The 17,056-nt window shown below is 34.7% G+C and overlaps 2 protein-coding genes and 1 long non-coding RNA gene across 11 annotated transcripts; all 3 read right to left on the bottom strand.

Moving 5' to 3' along the window:
• Positions 1-339: 339 nt before the first annotated feature.
• LOC145581969 (uncharacterized) lies at positions 340-998 on the bottom strand. The gene is made up of 3 exons (XR_014099713.1): positions 817-998; positions 501-650; positions 340-374 (listed from the first exon to the last, which is right to left on the bottom strand). It is a non-coding gene; the product is annotated as an uncharacterized LOC145581969 (long non-coding RNA).
• Positions 999-2,346: 1,348 nt separating this feature from the next.
• On the bottom strand, positions 2,347-6,345 carry LOC145580860 (uncharacterized). Its single transcript, XM_081637946.1, has one exon. It carries the CDS (start codon positions 6,343-6,345, stop codon positions 2,347-2,349), a length of 3,999 nt encoding a protein of 1,332 aa, XP_081494072.1.
• Positions 6,346-6,725: 380 nt separating this feature from the next.
• On the bottom strand, positions 6,726-14,451 carry LOC145582989 (hydroxyproline O-galactosyltransferase GALT3-like). 9 transcript variants are annotated; one of them, XM_081640078.1, is made up of 10 exons: positions 14,275-14,432; positions 12,444-13,840; positions 11,886-12,121; positions 11,423-11,701; positions 11,050-11,178; positions 9,415-9,591; positions 9,212-9,319; positions 7,478-7,754; positions 7,205-7,393; positions 6,726-7,099 (listed from the first exon to the last, which is right to left on the bottom strand). In XM_081640078.1, the coding sequence occupies exons 2-8, from the start codon at positions 13,234-13,236 to the stop codon at positions 7,548-7,550; spliced, it is 1,929 nt and encodes a 642-aa protein (XP_081496204.1). In that variant the 5' UTR covers positions 13,237-13,840; positions 14,275-14,432; the 3' UTR covers positions 6,726-7,099; positions 7,205-7,393; positions 7,478-7,547. The 9 variants fall into 9 exon arrangements, with proteins under 9 accessions (XP_081496204.1, XP_081496200.1, XP_081496203.1 ...); XM_081640074.1 differs by having other exon boundaries at positions 7,205-7,387; XM_081640077.1 differs by having other exon boundaries at positions 7,205-7,414; positions 7,486-7,754.
• Positions 14,452-17,056: the final 2,605 nt, after the last annotated feature.

Genomic DNA, 17,056 nt, shown 5'->3' with positions numbered 1-17,056 from the left:
AGCTTATAAGAACATCTCTGGTGGTTTGTTTGAGGCAGTTGAGGCACTGCAAAAATCTTAAATTTATCAAGTACAAAGAACTTTGGTGAAAATCTGAAGGTAGTTTATGAGTTTGCGAGCAAACCATCTATCTATACCAAACTCGGAGTAGAAATGTGCATTTTCCTGACAAAAATGAGCTTCCAATATAAGTAGAGACACCCACGAACCATTATTTTCAAGGTTTATATACCCTGCAATGCAGAGATGAATATTAGAATGTAGCATTAACCACAAAACCAGAGTCAACACAAAGTACTAATGAAAACCAAATTCAAGTAAACATACATGTTCATTGGACTTACAAAAGCCCATGGGATCTGTAATTTGAGGCGCTGCTAAAATCAGAAATTTATTTAGTACATATATCTTCAGGTTTTTTTTTTTTTTTTTTTTTTTTTTGAGAAAACATAGATCTTCAGTTGCTGCAGCCAAGTTTGATTAAATTACATCTATTTTACCTGCAGTGCGCATATCCAACTCATTCTCTTTGGAATAATTTTATCGCAATAACAATCTGCAACAAATTGTCATTTTTCCTCCGATTGTAAAAGCTTCATTTCATGTAACATATGAAATATCTGATTGATGCGTCATTGCAAATGAATGATCTGCAAAGGCTCACAGAAATAATAATTACTAATAGTCTCTTACACACAGAAAGAAAGGAGGCTTATTATGATGCATATAATCTGCAAGGTTTCCCATTCAAATTTAATGATCGAACAAATTGTTAAAAAGTCATTCATTTGTGTGTGCATAAATTATAGGGAATACCTTCAGACTTTGGCCAATCTTCTCACAATTCCAGTATATACTTCGACCAATCCCAGAGCAGACAATCAGTCAAGTGTACAGACTGCCTCTAGTTGATTCAAAGTTGAGCAACATTCAACACCAACATAAAGCCGAGTTTGTTCTTCAAGAAATAAAATCTGCAATCATCTTACCATACTTCCTACTAGAAAGCTGCAAGAAATGCAAAATGCATATATTATATCTTTGGTTGAAATGACAACGTTCTTCAATAATTAAAGAAGTTGCAATGACAAAGTTATAAAGCAGCTCACATGTAAGAAAGCTAGAGCTTCTTGTGTTTTATGTGTTACAAACTTTATCACCTTGGCTTCACAATGTTACTCAAAATTCAATACCAACACATACAGTTTCTGCAGGATCATAGATGCATCAGAAAGTAAAATGAAAGTATAATCTTCTCAATTCCCTTGGTTAAATTCAAAGCTAACATAAATTTAATATTAAAGTAATTCAAATTTAATTGATGATGAATTATGTATTTTAATACCTTTAGACATCAGCAAATTTCTGTAATTGAGCATGAATTGCAACCAATACATGAATACCACCATCCCTCAGTCAGGCATGTAGACCTTCCCTTGCCTAACTGAAAAAAAAAACACTGCTTATCCGTAAACAACATAGAACTTATCTGACAAAATCAAGTTAAGCTAACAACATTATGCCTTTTTTTTTACCATTACTCGTAAAGTTCACAAGGACATATGAAAGAAAACACTGCTTGAGATAGTATGGTAGAGTACATTAGAGAGAAGTACATTAATATCCATATTGTTCATTATATATCCAAACTGAAGGACTGACTTACCCCATGTCGTCGGGGGTTCCTAGCCCCAATCACAAAACTGTAACTGCACAAGGAGTCGATTGCCTTGTTGAAGACTATGCAGTTCAGAGAACACAGTTTTGGGTAGATGCTATGACATCCATACAGAAGCCGCTCCATTTCAGACTCAGAGTAGAAATGTGCATTACCCTGCCAACATTGAGCATCACTCTTAATTTTTTTTCCAAATAAAGACCTGATCCTTTTCCCTCAATAATGCTATAAAGTCATTATTTGAATGAGAAGCCGCTACTTTTACCCGTAAACCATTTTTTAAAATATACTTTAAAACTGCTACTTCAAGGGAAAGCATTAAAAAAAATCTCCTTAGATTGGGGGTTTATATAAGAGTAATTGTATTTATGGAATCGGCACTTTTCCCAACGAATGTGTACCCTGAAATGCTATAATACAGGGATTTTAAGATATCAATTTAATTAGTAAAATAAAATAAAGTTTGGAATACAAGATATAAAGATTTGCATAAACCGCTGAATATCCACTAGAGAAAAACTGAAGTTAAGTCTTCAAAATACATAAATCATATACTAATGAGAAAGATACGGAGTGATTAAATAGATAAATAAATGAGAAAGATAATATGTTCTGTTACCTTAACTCTCTGAGCAGTATGTAACTATATATGTTGATGATGGCAGACTTCAACGAATATTCACATTAGGGATGTGGCATATTTTGGGCCAGTCTTCCCCATCTAATTTCCGACATCTTTTAGCAAGCTCACCGTGATTGTAGGTTATTTTAAGTGTAGTGAGGGAGGTGAGGTGTATCATGGCTTCTGGCAGTGATTTCAGTTCGTTGCAATATGCTATTTGAAGTGTAGTGAGGGAGGTGAGGTGTCTCATTGCTTCTGGCAGTGATTCCAGTTCATCGCAACTATAAACTTTAAGTGTAGTGAGGGAGGTGAGGTGTCTCATCGCTTCTGGCAGTGATTTCAGTCTTGCGCAATTACCAATTTCAAGTGCAGTGAGGGAGGTGAGGCGTCGCATTTCCTCAGGCAGTGATTTGAGTTTTGTGCACCACTGAATTTTGAGTTGTTTTAGAGATGCGAGGGAGTTGAAGCATTCCCCAAGGTCTTCCAAGTTATCGCAGTATTTAATAAAGAGGGATTGAAGGGAGGTTAAGTACTGAATCCCCTTTGGCAGTATTGTCATCTCATTGCAACAATATATTTCCAAGAAAGAAAGACATTGAAGAAATTCCCATGGCATGCCTTTTATATTCAATAATAATAATTCGAGGGATTTTAGATTGGTGAGATGCTCTATTTCCAGATTCTCCAATCCCCTGCAACCCCTTAAAGCAAGTTTTTGAAGAGAAGAGGAGCAGCTTTGTAATCCATCCCTAATTGTTCCCATATTTATATGTCTCAAATATATATATACATCGCTTCCCACAAACTCCCTAGATAGGGAATTGAAAACGCATGCATTGTCTATACTCAAGTATTTCAAAGAGATTGGATTGCTTTGAACAGCGCCTTCTTTCTTACAAAATGTTAGCGCTTCATTGACGTCGTCAAGCTGCAGATGTGTTAATAATGGACATGGAGGAATGTCTGTCAGTCTCTCGCAACCTGTGATATTCAATTTCCAGAGACGAGGAAATGATGGGATGAAAACAGCTTCCTTTTCCGTCCATCTTATATCCCTCCACCATCCCTTTAATGCTGGCAAGTATTCTAGCTCTAACTTCTCTAGAGCCGGGAAAAAATTCGTTGATGAAGAAGGTGCATTGCTATCTATGTACTCCAAATTCTGCATATATCGGAGGCAAAGCTTTTTGAGATGGCAAAGTTGACTCAGTGACGATGGCAGATGTTGCAACCTATCACATTTTCTCAAGTCGATACGCACAAGCCCTAACGCAAAACTTGGCAATTTGGTACCACCATAGTACTCCATCTCCAAATGCTGAAATTGGTGATTACAGAACAGGCTCTCCATCAATGTCTCCTCAAATGGGTGACTAGACGTAAGTTTACAACTTAACTTTAAAGACCGGAGTTTTACATGCAACACTGTACTAGATATCAAATATCCTTCGTGCTTATAATCTTTAACATCCAGATCACCGCTGAGGTTACTGATAAGAGCTGCCAAGTCTCTAAGCTTGCCTTTGTTATCATCATCCTTGCTCAACAAAAATGTCGGTAGCATGTGAAGACATGTTAATTTACCCATCCCTGCTGGCATATGAGTAAAGCTGTTACATCCCCTTATATCCAACACCCTAAGATTTACCAGTTTGCACGTGTCCTCGGGCAACTCCTTCAGACTGGAACAATAACCCAATTTTAAAGTTTGTAAATTGTAAAGCTTGGTGATTGATTTAGGAAGCATCTCCAATTTATCATTGTGTGACAGATCAAGGCACCTCAAATGTAACATTTCTCCCATCCCTTGTGGCAAATGAGTCAAGATCCTACATTTAGATAAATCTAACATCCTAAGATTTACTAATCTGCATGTATCTTCAGGCAACTCCTTTAAAATACTGAAATCACAATCTAACATTTGCAGATTGCGAAGCTTGACGATCGATTTAGAAAGCATCTCAAATTTATAATCACTTGGCAGAACAAGGTACCTCAACTGTAACAATTCTCCCATCCCTTCTGGCATATGAGTCAAGCTCTCACATTCTGATATAATTAACACCCTAAGATTCACTAGTTTGCCTATGTCCTCTGGCATATGAGTTAAGCTCCTACACCCATGCATATCCAGCATCCTGAGATTTACTAATTTGCTTGTATCGTCAGGCAACTTCTTTAATTTCCTGCAACTTCTCAATCTTAATGTTTGCAGATTGTGAAGCTTGATGATTGATTTAGGGAGCATCTCCAAATCATAAAAATTTGACAGATCTAGATACCTCATGTGTGATAATTTACCTACTGTATCTGGCAAGTTTCTAATACACACAGAGTCCCATATATCCAGTACCCTTAAACGACTACAATTTGAAATAATTGCATCCACATCACTAATTTTGGATACAGAATACTTCATACAGGTACGTAGTGTTTTAGTTGGACAATTACGTGAGCGAAACCAGGTAGTGAGAACTTTATTACTCTCGATGTATAGATGACGAACTTTCCCTTCTAAATCTTTTGTACAAGCTGTCAATGTCAAGAACTCTTTTGCTGCAACATTTCTAGCAAGGTCACGCATGAGATCATGCATCTTAAATGAACAAACTTCACCAATTTTGTCCCTTGTAATGTTTTGGAAAAAACATCTATGCAATAAAATTGATAGATATTTTTCACCGACATCTTCCATGCTCTCATTATTAGAACTTGGAACAAGATATCCTTGTGCCATCCAGAGATGAATTAACTCTAATTTATCAATTTCATAGTCCTCAGGGAAGAGTGAGCAAAAGCTAAAACAAGTTTTTAACTCAGGAGAAAGGTGATAATAGCTAAACATCAATGTTGGCATTATGCCTTTCTCACAATCATATGCCAAATCAATACTTCTAAATGACTTCCAAACTGCAATATCTTGTTTAAACAACAAACTGGCTACCACTTTTATGGAAAGAGGCACATTGGCACATTTTTCTAAGATATCCTCTCCTATCTCAACAAGGTCATCGGTGACAGCTTCATCTTCCCTTTTTTCTAGTGATATATTCTTGAATAATTCCCAAGACTCCTTCTTTGAGAGACCTTCTAATTCATGTATTTCACATTTTCCAATAACTTCAGCCGCTTTTTTGGAGCGGCTAGTCACCAAAATCCTACTTCCCCTTCCACCTAAATTCAAGAAGTCTTTCAACTCAACCCAGTTCTTTCGTTCCTCACACCACACATCATCTAAAACAAGCAAGTACCTTTTTCCTTCTATGAGTTTCTGAACATTCCTATGTATCTCCTGAAGTGTACACTCCTCCTTATTCTTTTCCTTATGTATCTTACCTAGGATCCAATCTCTGTCAAAATTTTCAGATACACAAACCCAATACATATTTTCTTGAAAGGCCTCTTTAATCCTATGATCTTTAAACACAAGCTGGGCAAGAGCAGTTTTTCCCAAACCCCCAATCCCTACAATAGTCACAAAAGAAATATTTTTCTCCGAGTCATCTTTTAACAACAAATCCACAATGGTCTCCTTATCAGCATCTCTCCCAATAATACTCTCTTCTAACACATAAGGACTGGTTTCCTTTCTAACATTCACAGGCTTATACAGGTCACCAAACCCAAAATCTGTATGGTTTTTAGCCAAGTCATCCAACTTCTCCCTAAGCTTCTTAATTTCTTTTGACTTATCAAATGCAAATATGAGTTGGTTATTAGTGGAGAAGAAACGGCGTACCTTCTTAAAAATCTTACCACCATCCATTCCTTTCAACTCATGAGCAATGGTGTTGAATTCATCCAACAGATCATCAGCATCATAGACAACATCCTTAAGGTTCTGGACCCAGTATTGGCCTTCATTTGTGAGCTCCTGGCACTTAGAGTCGGCATCCAGGAGGCACTTCTTGATCATTTCAATAGTTTTGAGCAGCTTCCGAAGCTCAGATTCATAATTATAGATGGAGCATAACTTTCGCACTTCTGCACATTGTAATGTCACGAACAGCGTCTGAGCAGCAGTGAGTGCAGTAGCAGCGTCCATGTTACAGTAAAGTTTTCAAGAAGAAAAAGCAGAGAAAGGATGAAGCTAATAAGTATAGTATGGTATTCTTTTTGGTTGGTGAGAAATGCGAGCTCTACAAGGGCCTTTAAATAACAGGTGAACCTTAGTTTTCGACTACATAGGATGCTTAACGGTACTCTCTAAAATTACGGGAAGAAATTATCATTTAACATTTTAAAACTTTATTCTAATGCATTTGAACTGCTCAATGACCAATTATATACAAGTACCTTAAATGAATTACCAGTACAGTAAAAAAGTCACATGGTTTGGTTGTTTGTTTGAAGACTGAAAGCAAACGTGTATCGGATGAATCAATCTTCCATGTTCGACGCAAGTATCCAAACTTGTATCGCACAGTAATTCATTTAATAATTATCCACCCTAACATATCAGTTTAATATATTTAAACTGTATTCACATGCAGTTGAACTGCCCATTTATCAGTTTTATACAAGTCCCTTTAAAAAAATACTATCAGTGCAAGAGACCAATACAAAAAACAAATCTCCATACACAAATTTCTCAATGGGAAGAATTGAACCAGATATATCAAGACGAACGAAACAGAATTCTTGTAATAAATTGTTAACAAGAGAAAATACTATATCTAAATTTGTATAATGTGCACTGGGTCTTACATTTGCAGACAAATCCATTGAAGTCAATTAGAAAGTTGTTGCAGGTTGAAACAAAGATATCAAGTTGGAATCCCAAGTGTCCAATTTTCGTTCTGCATCTTGCACCAAACAAAAATGAACTGATTTTAAAATTTTATAAATAAAAGAATTACAGATATATCATACAAAATTAAAGGTGCAGTTTTCTAGCAGCATACATGGTCTCAAAAGTCAAAACTTTTCAAAATTCCGGGATATAAGAAAGCAAATTTTTTTGCTGCAGTACTTATTCACAACAGACAGCCTGGTGTTCCTTTTGCAACTTCTCCCATTGATGACAGCTAGAAAGTCGTTGCAGGTTGTAAACACAGATATCAAGTTGGAGTCCAACAATTATCGTGCTGCATCTTGCACCAAACAAAAATGAACTGAATTTTAAAATTAAAAAATAAATGAATTACAGATATCATACAAATAGCAAAGTTTTCTACCAGCATACATGGTCTCAAAACAGTCAATACTTTTCAAAACTTCAGGATATAAGAGAGCTTGCTGCAGTACTTATTCACAACACACAGCCTGGTGTTCCTTTTGCAACTTCTCCCATAAGCACAACACCTTCCTTGGGTTTTGATAATGTGCGAGGATGTAATCAGCATCACATCCAGTATGGTGAAAACGATCATCACTGATGTATTTAACTTCATGGCCACTGTCCTTGTATTTCTCAATCCAAATGCCCATAGCAACATCCTCTAATTTAAAGAGCTGAAATGGGAGTTAAAAAGAATATTAAAGCAGGCTAATAATGTTGCTTGCATCAAGGTTTTAGGTTCCTTTTTTAATGGCCATTGTATTGCTGAAGTCAAGTGTTAACTTATTTACTTAAGAAACTTAATGTTCATTTTTATTTATTTTACAGATAAATTGCTACATCAGAGCTCAAAGGCTTTTTGTCCTTAGCCCTCCTTACAAATAAAGTGTGCCAAACAAACACGGAGTAGCACCCCTTTGATTTTCACTAAAGAAAAAACCAAAAAAAAAAAAACACTCCCTAGGTGTCTTTCTATTTATGAACTATATATACGTGTACACACACATATTAGAACAAAGTTCCAATTAGAATTAAGTTCAAAATGAGATCCAACTCATCCCTCAAATGTAAGCAAAAATACATTAAAGTGAACAGTATTGATACAAAAGATAAATATCCCCTTTATGCACTCTTTATACTTGATAAAAAACAATTTTAAAAGGATCTTCGATAAAAAAAAATTGTTTAACATAAGTTTATGTACATTTGATTTTAAAAGTAGAGAGAGAGAGAGAGAGAGAGAGAGAGAGAGAAAAAAAAAAAAAAAAAAAAAAAAAAAAAAAAAAAAAAAAACTAGTAATAGTCCCTTGGTTTTTTTTTAACCTATTTTGATATTTTACACTATTCACATTCCCCACTTTGACTATATTGGTGATTACATGTAATGAAAAACAGTGATATGACTATATGAGACATTATTAGATTCATCTCAATGTATGATTTCGAAATATCAACATTTTATAATTTTTACTTAAAAAACGTTGATATTTCGAAACCATACATTGAGATGAACCTAATAATAATATAGTTGAAGTTCTATTCAAAATATATATATATATATATATATAGTTCAAGTTTTGCACTTACAAGCGTGAAAAGTGGAAATGGTTAAACTAAAAAGAAACATGCAGAGTAATATCCCATTTCTCTCCCTACATGTTGGAAAAACTTTTTTCTAACCCCTGCTTTAATGTAATACCTCCATTTTTTTTTTTTTTTTTTTTTTTTTTTTTTTTTTTTTTTTTTGTGTGTGTGTGTTTTCTATTCAGTTTCATCACTTCATGTGTAGAATAAGAAAATTTTGGAAAACATGAGTGTTTGTAAGAACAATGTAATTTAAGTAGGAGAGAGAGAGAGTAAAAGGTCGGTGAGTATGTAGAGGGATATTACTCTGCATTAAACAGGAATAAAAGGTCGGTGAGTATGAGTGTTAAATTAAACAGGAATAATCATTTGAGACACAAAAGGAAACCTTTTTGTATTCTTAAACAATTCTATCCTTATTTCTTGTATTCTTAAACAACTCTATCCATACTGTTTAGTTTATATATCCCATTTCCTTGTTTAGTTCTTAAGCTCCATGTCACTTCATGTAAATAAAAGGGGGAAAAAATCTCATATAACCAGTTACCTTAAGATCTCTTTCCTGATGACTACGCACGATATATTTGGCAATGTCACGGGAAATTATATAGCCTGGACCGTGAGCCCATGGAGGAAATGAATCTTTTGGCCATTCCTACAAAATAGGAGCTTGGTAAAGGACTTAAGGTAATGCATAAATATCACACTTCAGATAAAAGTTAATGAACATTATAGGACAATAAATGATACCTCTTCGCTAACAAACCATTTGCTATCTTGGTCCCTGTGGGGAGATGACTGAAATGATATGAGACCATACAGGAGACCACTAGCAGACTTCTCCTTAAGACTTGAAAGCACTACATCAATTCTCACAAAAGCATCATCATCGATCTTCATTATATATTTAGCTGGGATAATTTTGGTCTGCAATTTAGAGAAAAATGTAACTAGATACTCTTCTGAATTAATCTAAATTTAATAAATCCTTCGTCAAAGTTTCATTGCAATTTCTTTTTCTCACTATAACAGAAAAATGAAAACTTGTTCTTTTCTTTTTCTCGTGCACTAGGTTGGAAGTCATTACTTGCCAGTTACATCTATTGTCAAAAGCAAGTCAACCATAATTTATAATTTATAATTAAGATAGCACTTGCTTGGATGCTTTTTGAGGCTGCCCCAGTTAATCTCCGTCACGGAGTAAAACCGCTACTTCAAGTGGCGGTTTTGGTATAAACCGCTACCTCAAGTAGCGGTTTCAAGGCAAAACCGCTATCTCAAGTACTGGTTTTACTCATTTTCAGCGCAAAAATTACACTTTTGTCCCCGTGATAAACATATTTATCACGGAGAAAAACTTGTATTTCCTCATGCTTTTTTTGCAGAATGAGGAAGACAAACCCTATGAAATACTCCCACAGTCCCAAAAGTATTAGGCATCAGGTACATTGGATTTGCAGTTATTTTTAAGAATTTTAGCTATAAACCCTAACAATACTTCACCGTTTGAAATTTTTCACATCCCTACTATACCATAATAATCTCTTTGGAAATAAAGAAGGTCATGCATGCAAGTCATCTATCAAATTTTATTCACCCCTTTATAATATTACCATAAATTATAATCTTGTAGTCTTGTACAATCTAATCTTGTACAATCTTTGACTCTTTGTGTTTATCCTTTATGACTGATACTACCAGAGTATAACTTACCATTTTTGTTCACTGCCTCTCATTTTTTTTACCGTTTCACTGAGAATGAACATCCAAATAACATAAACTGCTGGATCCTATCTCCGTTATTATCTCTGCTGCCCCGGTACTGAATTCCCAATTTCATACATGAACATTTTGCTAAGTACTAATACAAGTTTCATCTTTCATTTGCTTTTTCTTAAATATTGGGAAATATTGGACTGATTAGGGGTTGAAGCTCAGAAACTACACACTGACATACAGCAAGATGTTAAAGCAAGCAAATTCTGCAAACCCAACTCAGCGAGATGTTACCAATAAGTTTATTTAAGGGCTAATATGTTTTGATGTGTTAGGTTTAGGGTTTATAAGCACAAACAACTCAAAATTCAAGACCAACAAGGGCTACACAAGCAAAATTCACAAATACTACAAGTTTTAACAAGCCTGGGAAATTCAAGTTCATGGCCAATAGATAACTTCAGATAAGTCAAGTTAAAGACTAATAAATTCACAGATGTTCAGATAAGGTAAAGACACACCCTAAAATAAGGCAATATTTGATTGGAGCATAATTTAAGCAGGTAGAAGCGAACAGTAGCTGCATGAGTTATAAAGCTATAAAGATAGTCTCTAAACATTGTTCATGAAGAATATCTTGGTTAATAAAATGCATTAGCAGCCACCTACCCCAAGTATGCAAACCGCGATTGTTTTCAAGCTGATCAAACTGTAATAGTCAACAAAAGGCATCAGCTGAATGTCTCCATATGCTTGAGCCTCTTTCCACAGGTCAAGATTTACCTCTGCATTCTTGTGCTGCATAAAGTAGATGAAAAGATCATATAGTTGCTCATAAATAGTAGCATAGCTTTAAAATAAGTGGTAGAAGGGGTGTAAATCTCTAAAGCATAGCTACCTATTATTTACTAGTAGATACACTATTCATCTGGATCAGCTATAAGTACCTATTATATACTAGCAGCAATAAATACACTTTTCATCCGGATCAGCTATAAGTTTATTGCTTAAAAAGATACTTCAGAATAATTGCATTACTTACAAAACCAATAAGAAAGCGTACAGCTACAATCCCCGAGCGAACAGCTTCATATTGCATCCAAGACCTCCTTAAGGCCATTCTGCGTTCAAAGTTGTTTCCAGTTGAGAAGACTCCAACAAGTAACACAACTCTTCTTTTAAGCAATGATGGGGCTTTGAGTTGACCAACGTCAAAAACTATATCAAGATCTTCCGATACAGGAAGACCTTTAGCTATGCCAGACAAGATGCTCACACCTCCAGTCACTTTGACTTTACTAACCAGCCACGGCTCCAAGTTCTGCAACCATAAAGAAAGAAGAAACAGCTGTCACTATTAATTTGTCCGGAAATATTATGTTGAGTTTTTATTTTATTTTTTTTATCTTCATGAGCTGGTCAAAATAATTCAGAGTGTATATATGTCATCTAAATTTTAAAGTTACCAAAAGCTAATTATATTTTTATTATGATTATGATCTCACCTCTTTATATTTGAAGGCAGTTTCATGCCTTCCATTGACAGTCATGTGAAATCCTTCCAAACCAGCCCACAATGTGGCAGTGAATGGACTCCCTTCATTGAATGGGAAATTAGCTCTGATATGAGCATGAGCCACGGAATTGTTAATCTTCTTGTCACCAACAGGAAGACTCTTATTTTGATTTTCTTCCATAGCGCTTCTAATAAGTTGCTCATAGCAACTAGCCAGTCCATCAACTACAATTACAATATAGTTAGTCTTTCTTTATCATCCAAAAGACAGAGAGTGGGAAAGGGGTTCCTATATAGTCAAGGGAAATGTTTCTGAACTATTAAGTGGTTCATTGTACTCTCTGACAGATGAATAGTCTGTGCAGGACTGCAAGACATGAGGATATGATTTATACTGTCCTAATTGATTGTATATAATCTCCATCATACAAAAAAGATAGTGGGGGACTAATCCAAAGCATCTGAACATTAGATTATTAAATTTATGGATGCAATTGCAGCAATTCAATTGTTCCACATATTCTGACACACATAAGACGAAATTCACCTTGTATATAGTTTGTTGACCTTCCTCCAGGACATTTTTCTTCCTTGCCCCAGCCAACTTCATTAGTCCATGTATTTTGAACTATTACAGAATAATTTGTACTGTTTTCTTCTGGAAGATAGACATTGTAATGCAAGATAATAGGAGGCTTTTGCTCATGTGGAAACCCCGCACCCTCAAGCTCAATTTGGAAACTTCTATTCCGCCCATTGGGGATACCAATCAAAGTAACAGAAGAATCTTCAATCAGACCACATGGGAGCTCGAGAAGTCCCCTGCTACTATTCAAAGGCTCATCGAAAGTGCTAACACTAAAAGGACATTTTATTTCATTAGTTCTGTTTACATTGCCGTCATCACCTGCAGCTTTACTTTTCTCCCACTTAATTATTGAAATTAACTCTCTCCAAGCAACAGAAGCTTCTTTTACACCCTTAGTTGTTTCAGGCAACCCATCTGACCTTAACAACACAGTACGCAACTGAGGCCATGTCGCAAAGCTTTTCATATCTTCTTTTGATGCATTTACAGCACTATACAAGTCACTAAGTCCTTCAACATCAATAAGATGTGGCCTCTCTTTGATCTTTTCTACTTTTGTCACATTGATCCCAGAAGATTCCGCACTCGAACTGATTTTCGGTGCTTGTGAATCATTACTAGGATGGTTTCTAAAGAAGTCATAAGCTGACTGTTTAATTGGCTTTGGTGGTTGACTGTCAAAGTAGGTATACCTCACCACCAGAACAAAAGACAAAACTAAAATAAGGGTGCCCCCAGACCACTTCTTCATCCCCAAGTGATAATTCACTCAACTATCACTAATACTACAACTAAGCAGAAGACATCCCATCAAACTCCCAAAAAATCTGCAAAGCCACAAACCCAATCAAAAGTACACTTACAGTTCTGAACTACCATAGAGCACATGATAGTGAGAATCAAACTCCCAAAAACCCGCAAACCCAATCAAACTCCCAAAAAACTGCAAACCCAATCAAAAGTACACTAAAAGTTCTGAACTATCATAGAGCACACGATAGTGAGAATCAAACTCCCAAAAACCCGCAAACCCAATCAAACTCCCAAAAAACCGCAAACCCAATTAAAAGTACACTAACAATTCTGAACTACCATAGAGCGCACGATAGTGAGCATCAAACTCCCAAAAACTTGCAAACCCAATCAAACATGCAATAGCTGTAACACAATATATAGAGAGCATCAAACCCACAAATCCGCAAACCCAATCAAATGTACACTAGCTAGCTATCTCCACTACAACAGATAGCACAATATATATAGAGCTTTAAATTCGCAAACCCAATCTAGCCAACACTAGTTGTTCTGAACTACAATGAACAGCACAACATTGAGCAGCAAACTTCCAGAAAAATCTGCAAACCCGATCAAAAGTACAATGGTTATTTGGAACTACAATAGAGAGCATCAAACTCAAACTCTTTAATTCAAATTTGTTCTTTACTACACTAGCTGTAAATCCGCAATTCCAATCAAAAATACCCAAAATTCAAGAGTAACAGACAGCTTGAAACTTCAATTGTGCAAAATAAAAAAATAAAAATAAAAAAAATACAACAAATAATTACTTCATAATGCTTAACTCCCAACAACATCACAATGTATTGAGATCTAATACCAAGTTATAAAAATATACCCAACACCCATAAAATGAAGAAAAAAAAAAAAAAAAAAAAAAGGAGAATTTGAAGGTGGAAAACAGCTTAGAATTTGAGAAGTTTGTACTAGAAATTCCCTGGAAAATTGCGAGTATATTGAAGATAAGCAAGAAAGATTAGAGTAAACGTACCACAGCTTGAGAATCAAAAGAGAAAATTACAATCTTTCAGATTTTGTTGAAGGAAGTTGAGCAGAACTGGAAAAAGACACCTGCGCTTCTTTTGGTGGTCTCTTTTAATCGAGGTAGTAAATGAGTTGAAAATTATACAAATGGGAGTATGGGACAGTGTCTAAACGACGGAGGCCCGTTTTCAGTTCGTTGTAATACGGGTTTGGACCGCACCCGTTATTATCAGAGGGAGTTCACTACAATTAAACAACCTAATTTGGGTATGAGTCACTGAATCTAAAATCTCTTAAATTTGCAATAAACTAGATTGTATCCGTGCTAACGCACAGTATATAAGATGTGGAAGTTATTAAGAAAAAAAAATGAAGAAGTGAAAGTTATTTAATTGGAGATTATAGGAACAACAATAACCACCAAAAAAAAAAAAAAACTCAAATGCATGAGAATTGAGAATTGACCTTTTGAAGGGTTACGGTTAAATCACTCTGCAATTATATAAAAGATATCTTATCGAGTGACCAAAATATAGCTTAATTGCTATTTTTATTCAATTTTCTATTGAATTAAGTTAATACTTCTTCATAGGTGTTTGATTAGGATTTTTTTTTTTTTTTTTTTTTTTTACAAAGTTAAAGAGTTGTTTAACCATTTTAAAAAGCTTTTTGGGGTGTTTGGTTAGGAGCTATTTAAAAGAGTTCACATGAAGAGTTTTTTGAAAGAGTATTTTGCTTTTTGTTGTTTTACTATACACTAAACAACTAATAAATTACAGTTATTTACCAAACACATTTATATAAACAGCTAATTACAATCAACTAATCAAAACAATTATGCTAACAACTAAATGCTAATTGCCAAACAAGGATTTCGTATTGAACTTATATCATTCACAATGGTTGTTCATGTAGTTTGATCATCAATTTGAATATGGATCTCTTTCCCCTTAATACCACACATGCATAGACAATAGCATGCCAACTCGGGGTGAATGTTTGATTTTGGGTCAAACTAACAGTTTCGAGCTAAATACATGTTGGATTACTTGGATATATGCGAAATCGTTTGGATGGCAGGTCAATTGGTTTGGGGACCTTTCTCTCCAGCAAAGACAAGGAATACATGTGTTCTTAGATTTCTTTTGCCTACACATGTTGGCTATGAGATGTAAATGAGGCCACAAGTTGACCACATATTCTGTTACCGTCAACTTATTGCCTATTTAGGTTGTGAATTTTCCTTACGGACATTGAAATCCCATTCATTGATAAGATTCATGATTTTATTGTATTAATGAAAAGTATTATACTATCTATAAGTATTAAGATGGTATAAGGGAATAAAAAGTAAATATTCATTATTGGTGATTAATATCATTCACTCCTTTTGATTGTTAGTTTGTAACTAATCTCTCTTTAGCTCTTTGACATTCATAATTGTTATGTTGGTTTTTCCATTTTTATATTCCGATTTCTCAAGTACACCACTCTCGCTCTCTTGCCTGTCTACCTTAAAATTAAACTTTTATTCTCTCTTTTCCATTTTTAATATAATATAAGACTAGTCGACAATATTACAAGCTAGTGTCCATGAACCCATTACATTTTAACATACCAATCACAACAACAAAAGAAATTAAAGTTTAATTCCTGCACCTTTATGGAACCTTGGGTTTTTTTTATTACATTTTATTTCTCCTTAGAACATGCTTCATTCCTAAAAAAATTCTGTAAAATTTACATTTGTATTCCTTAGACAAATGTTCTTGGGACGTAGTTGTAGCTAGGGAGTCGAGGACGAAGATATTGCTATAGTATCGCTGACATATCTTAAAAGGGAAACTCTTAAAACCAAAGGGTTAGGCTGTAGACGTAAGGTATGGTAAGATGGAATTGTCATGATCTAATTGTGTGAACATATCGTCACAATTTGTGACTTGATACCTTGAACACGTTCAAATAGAAATGATAGGATACAAGGAGTGATTGAACATTAATTTGAAGATTGGGGTCTTAAAGAATGATCTTACTAGTGTGATACTCTATTAGTGTGAAAAACACACAAGGAAAAAAATTTGCTTAGTGAGGTTGCATGAGGGTGGGAAATATTTTGGGTTCAAATGTCAATAGAAGAATTGAATATGGATTTATTGAATGAAACTCATATTTAATACCGCTATGATTTTTTAAGTGTCCTATTACTTTATTAGGACTTTTTGCACTATTCACTTTACCTACTTTTGACCAATGTTTGTGAATTTTAAATAAAAAAATATAGTCATATGAATACTTATTAGAATCACCTCGATGAATAGATTAGTAATATTCAATTATTGTTGTAATTTATGTTAAAGTCAAGAAATATTAAAGAAAATGGCTTGACCTTTCGTATTGATATTAATCATATATATATACACTACAAAACAAGTCTTAATTTAACTAAAACTCCTAACTAGATAAAATTAACAAAGATACAATATAAACAAATATAACCAAACCCACTCTAATATGTACTCCCCCTCAAGTTAGAGCATACAAATCACGAATACCCAACTTGTGCAACAAAAAATCAAACTGTTGTCATCCAAGAGCCTTTGTAAGAATATATGTCAACTGATGATTAGTTGAAACATATGAAGTAGAAATATTACCCTTCAACAACTCATCACGAACAAAATGACAATCTACTTCAATATGTTTCGTACGATCATGAAACACCGGATTCTTAGCTATATGTAGGGCAGACTGACTATCACAAAACAACTGCATAGATTTCGAATGATCAA

The sequence above is a fragment of the Chenopodium album genome, chromosome 15 (genome assembly GCF_948465745.1).
Source record: "Chenopodium album chromosome 15, dcCheAlbu1.1, whole genome shotgun sequence".
NCBI lineage: Eukaryota > Viridiplantae > Streptophyta > Magnoliopsida > Caryophyllales > Amaranthaceae > Chenopodium > Chenopodium album.
This window is presented reverse-complemented; position numbering and strand designations above follow the sequence as displayed.

Coding starts and splice junctions, on each gene's coding strand:
- LOC145582989 (XM_081640078.1), bottom strand. CDS start 13,236: ATGAAGAAGTGGTCTGGGGGCACCCTTATTTTAGTTTTGTCTTTTGTT. Junction 11,179..11,422: donor TACGCTTTCTTATTGGTTTT/GTAAGTAATGCA, acceptor TACTTTATGCAG/CACAAGAATGCAGAGGTAAA. Junction 7,755..9,211: donor ATCAGGAAAGAGATCTTAAG/GTAACTGGTTAT, acceptor CTCCCATTTCAG/CTCTTTAAATTAGAGGATGT.
- LOC145580860 (XM_081637946.1), bottom strand. CDS start 6,345: ATGGACGCTGCTACTGCACTCACTGCTGCTCAGACGCTGTTCGTGACA.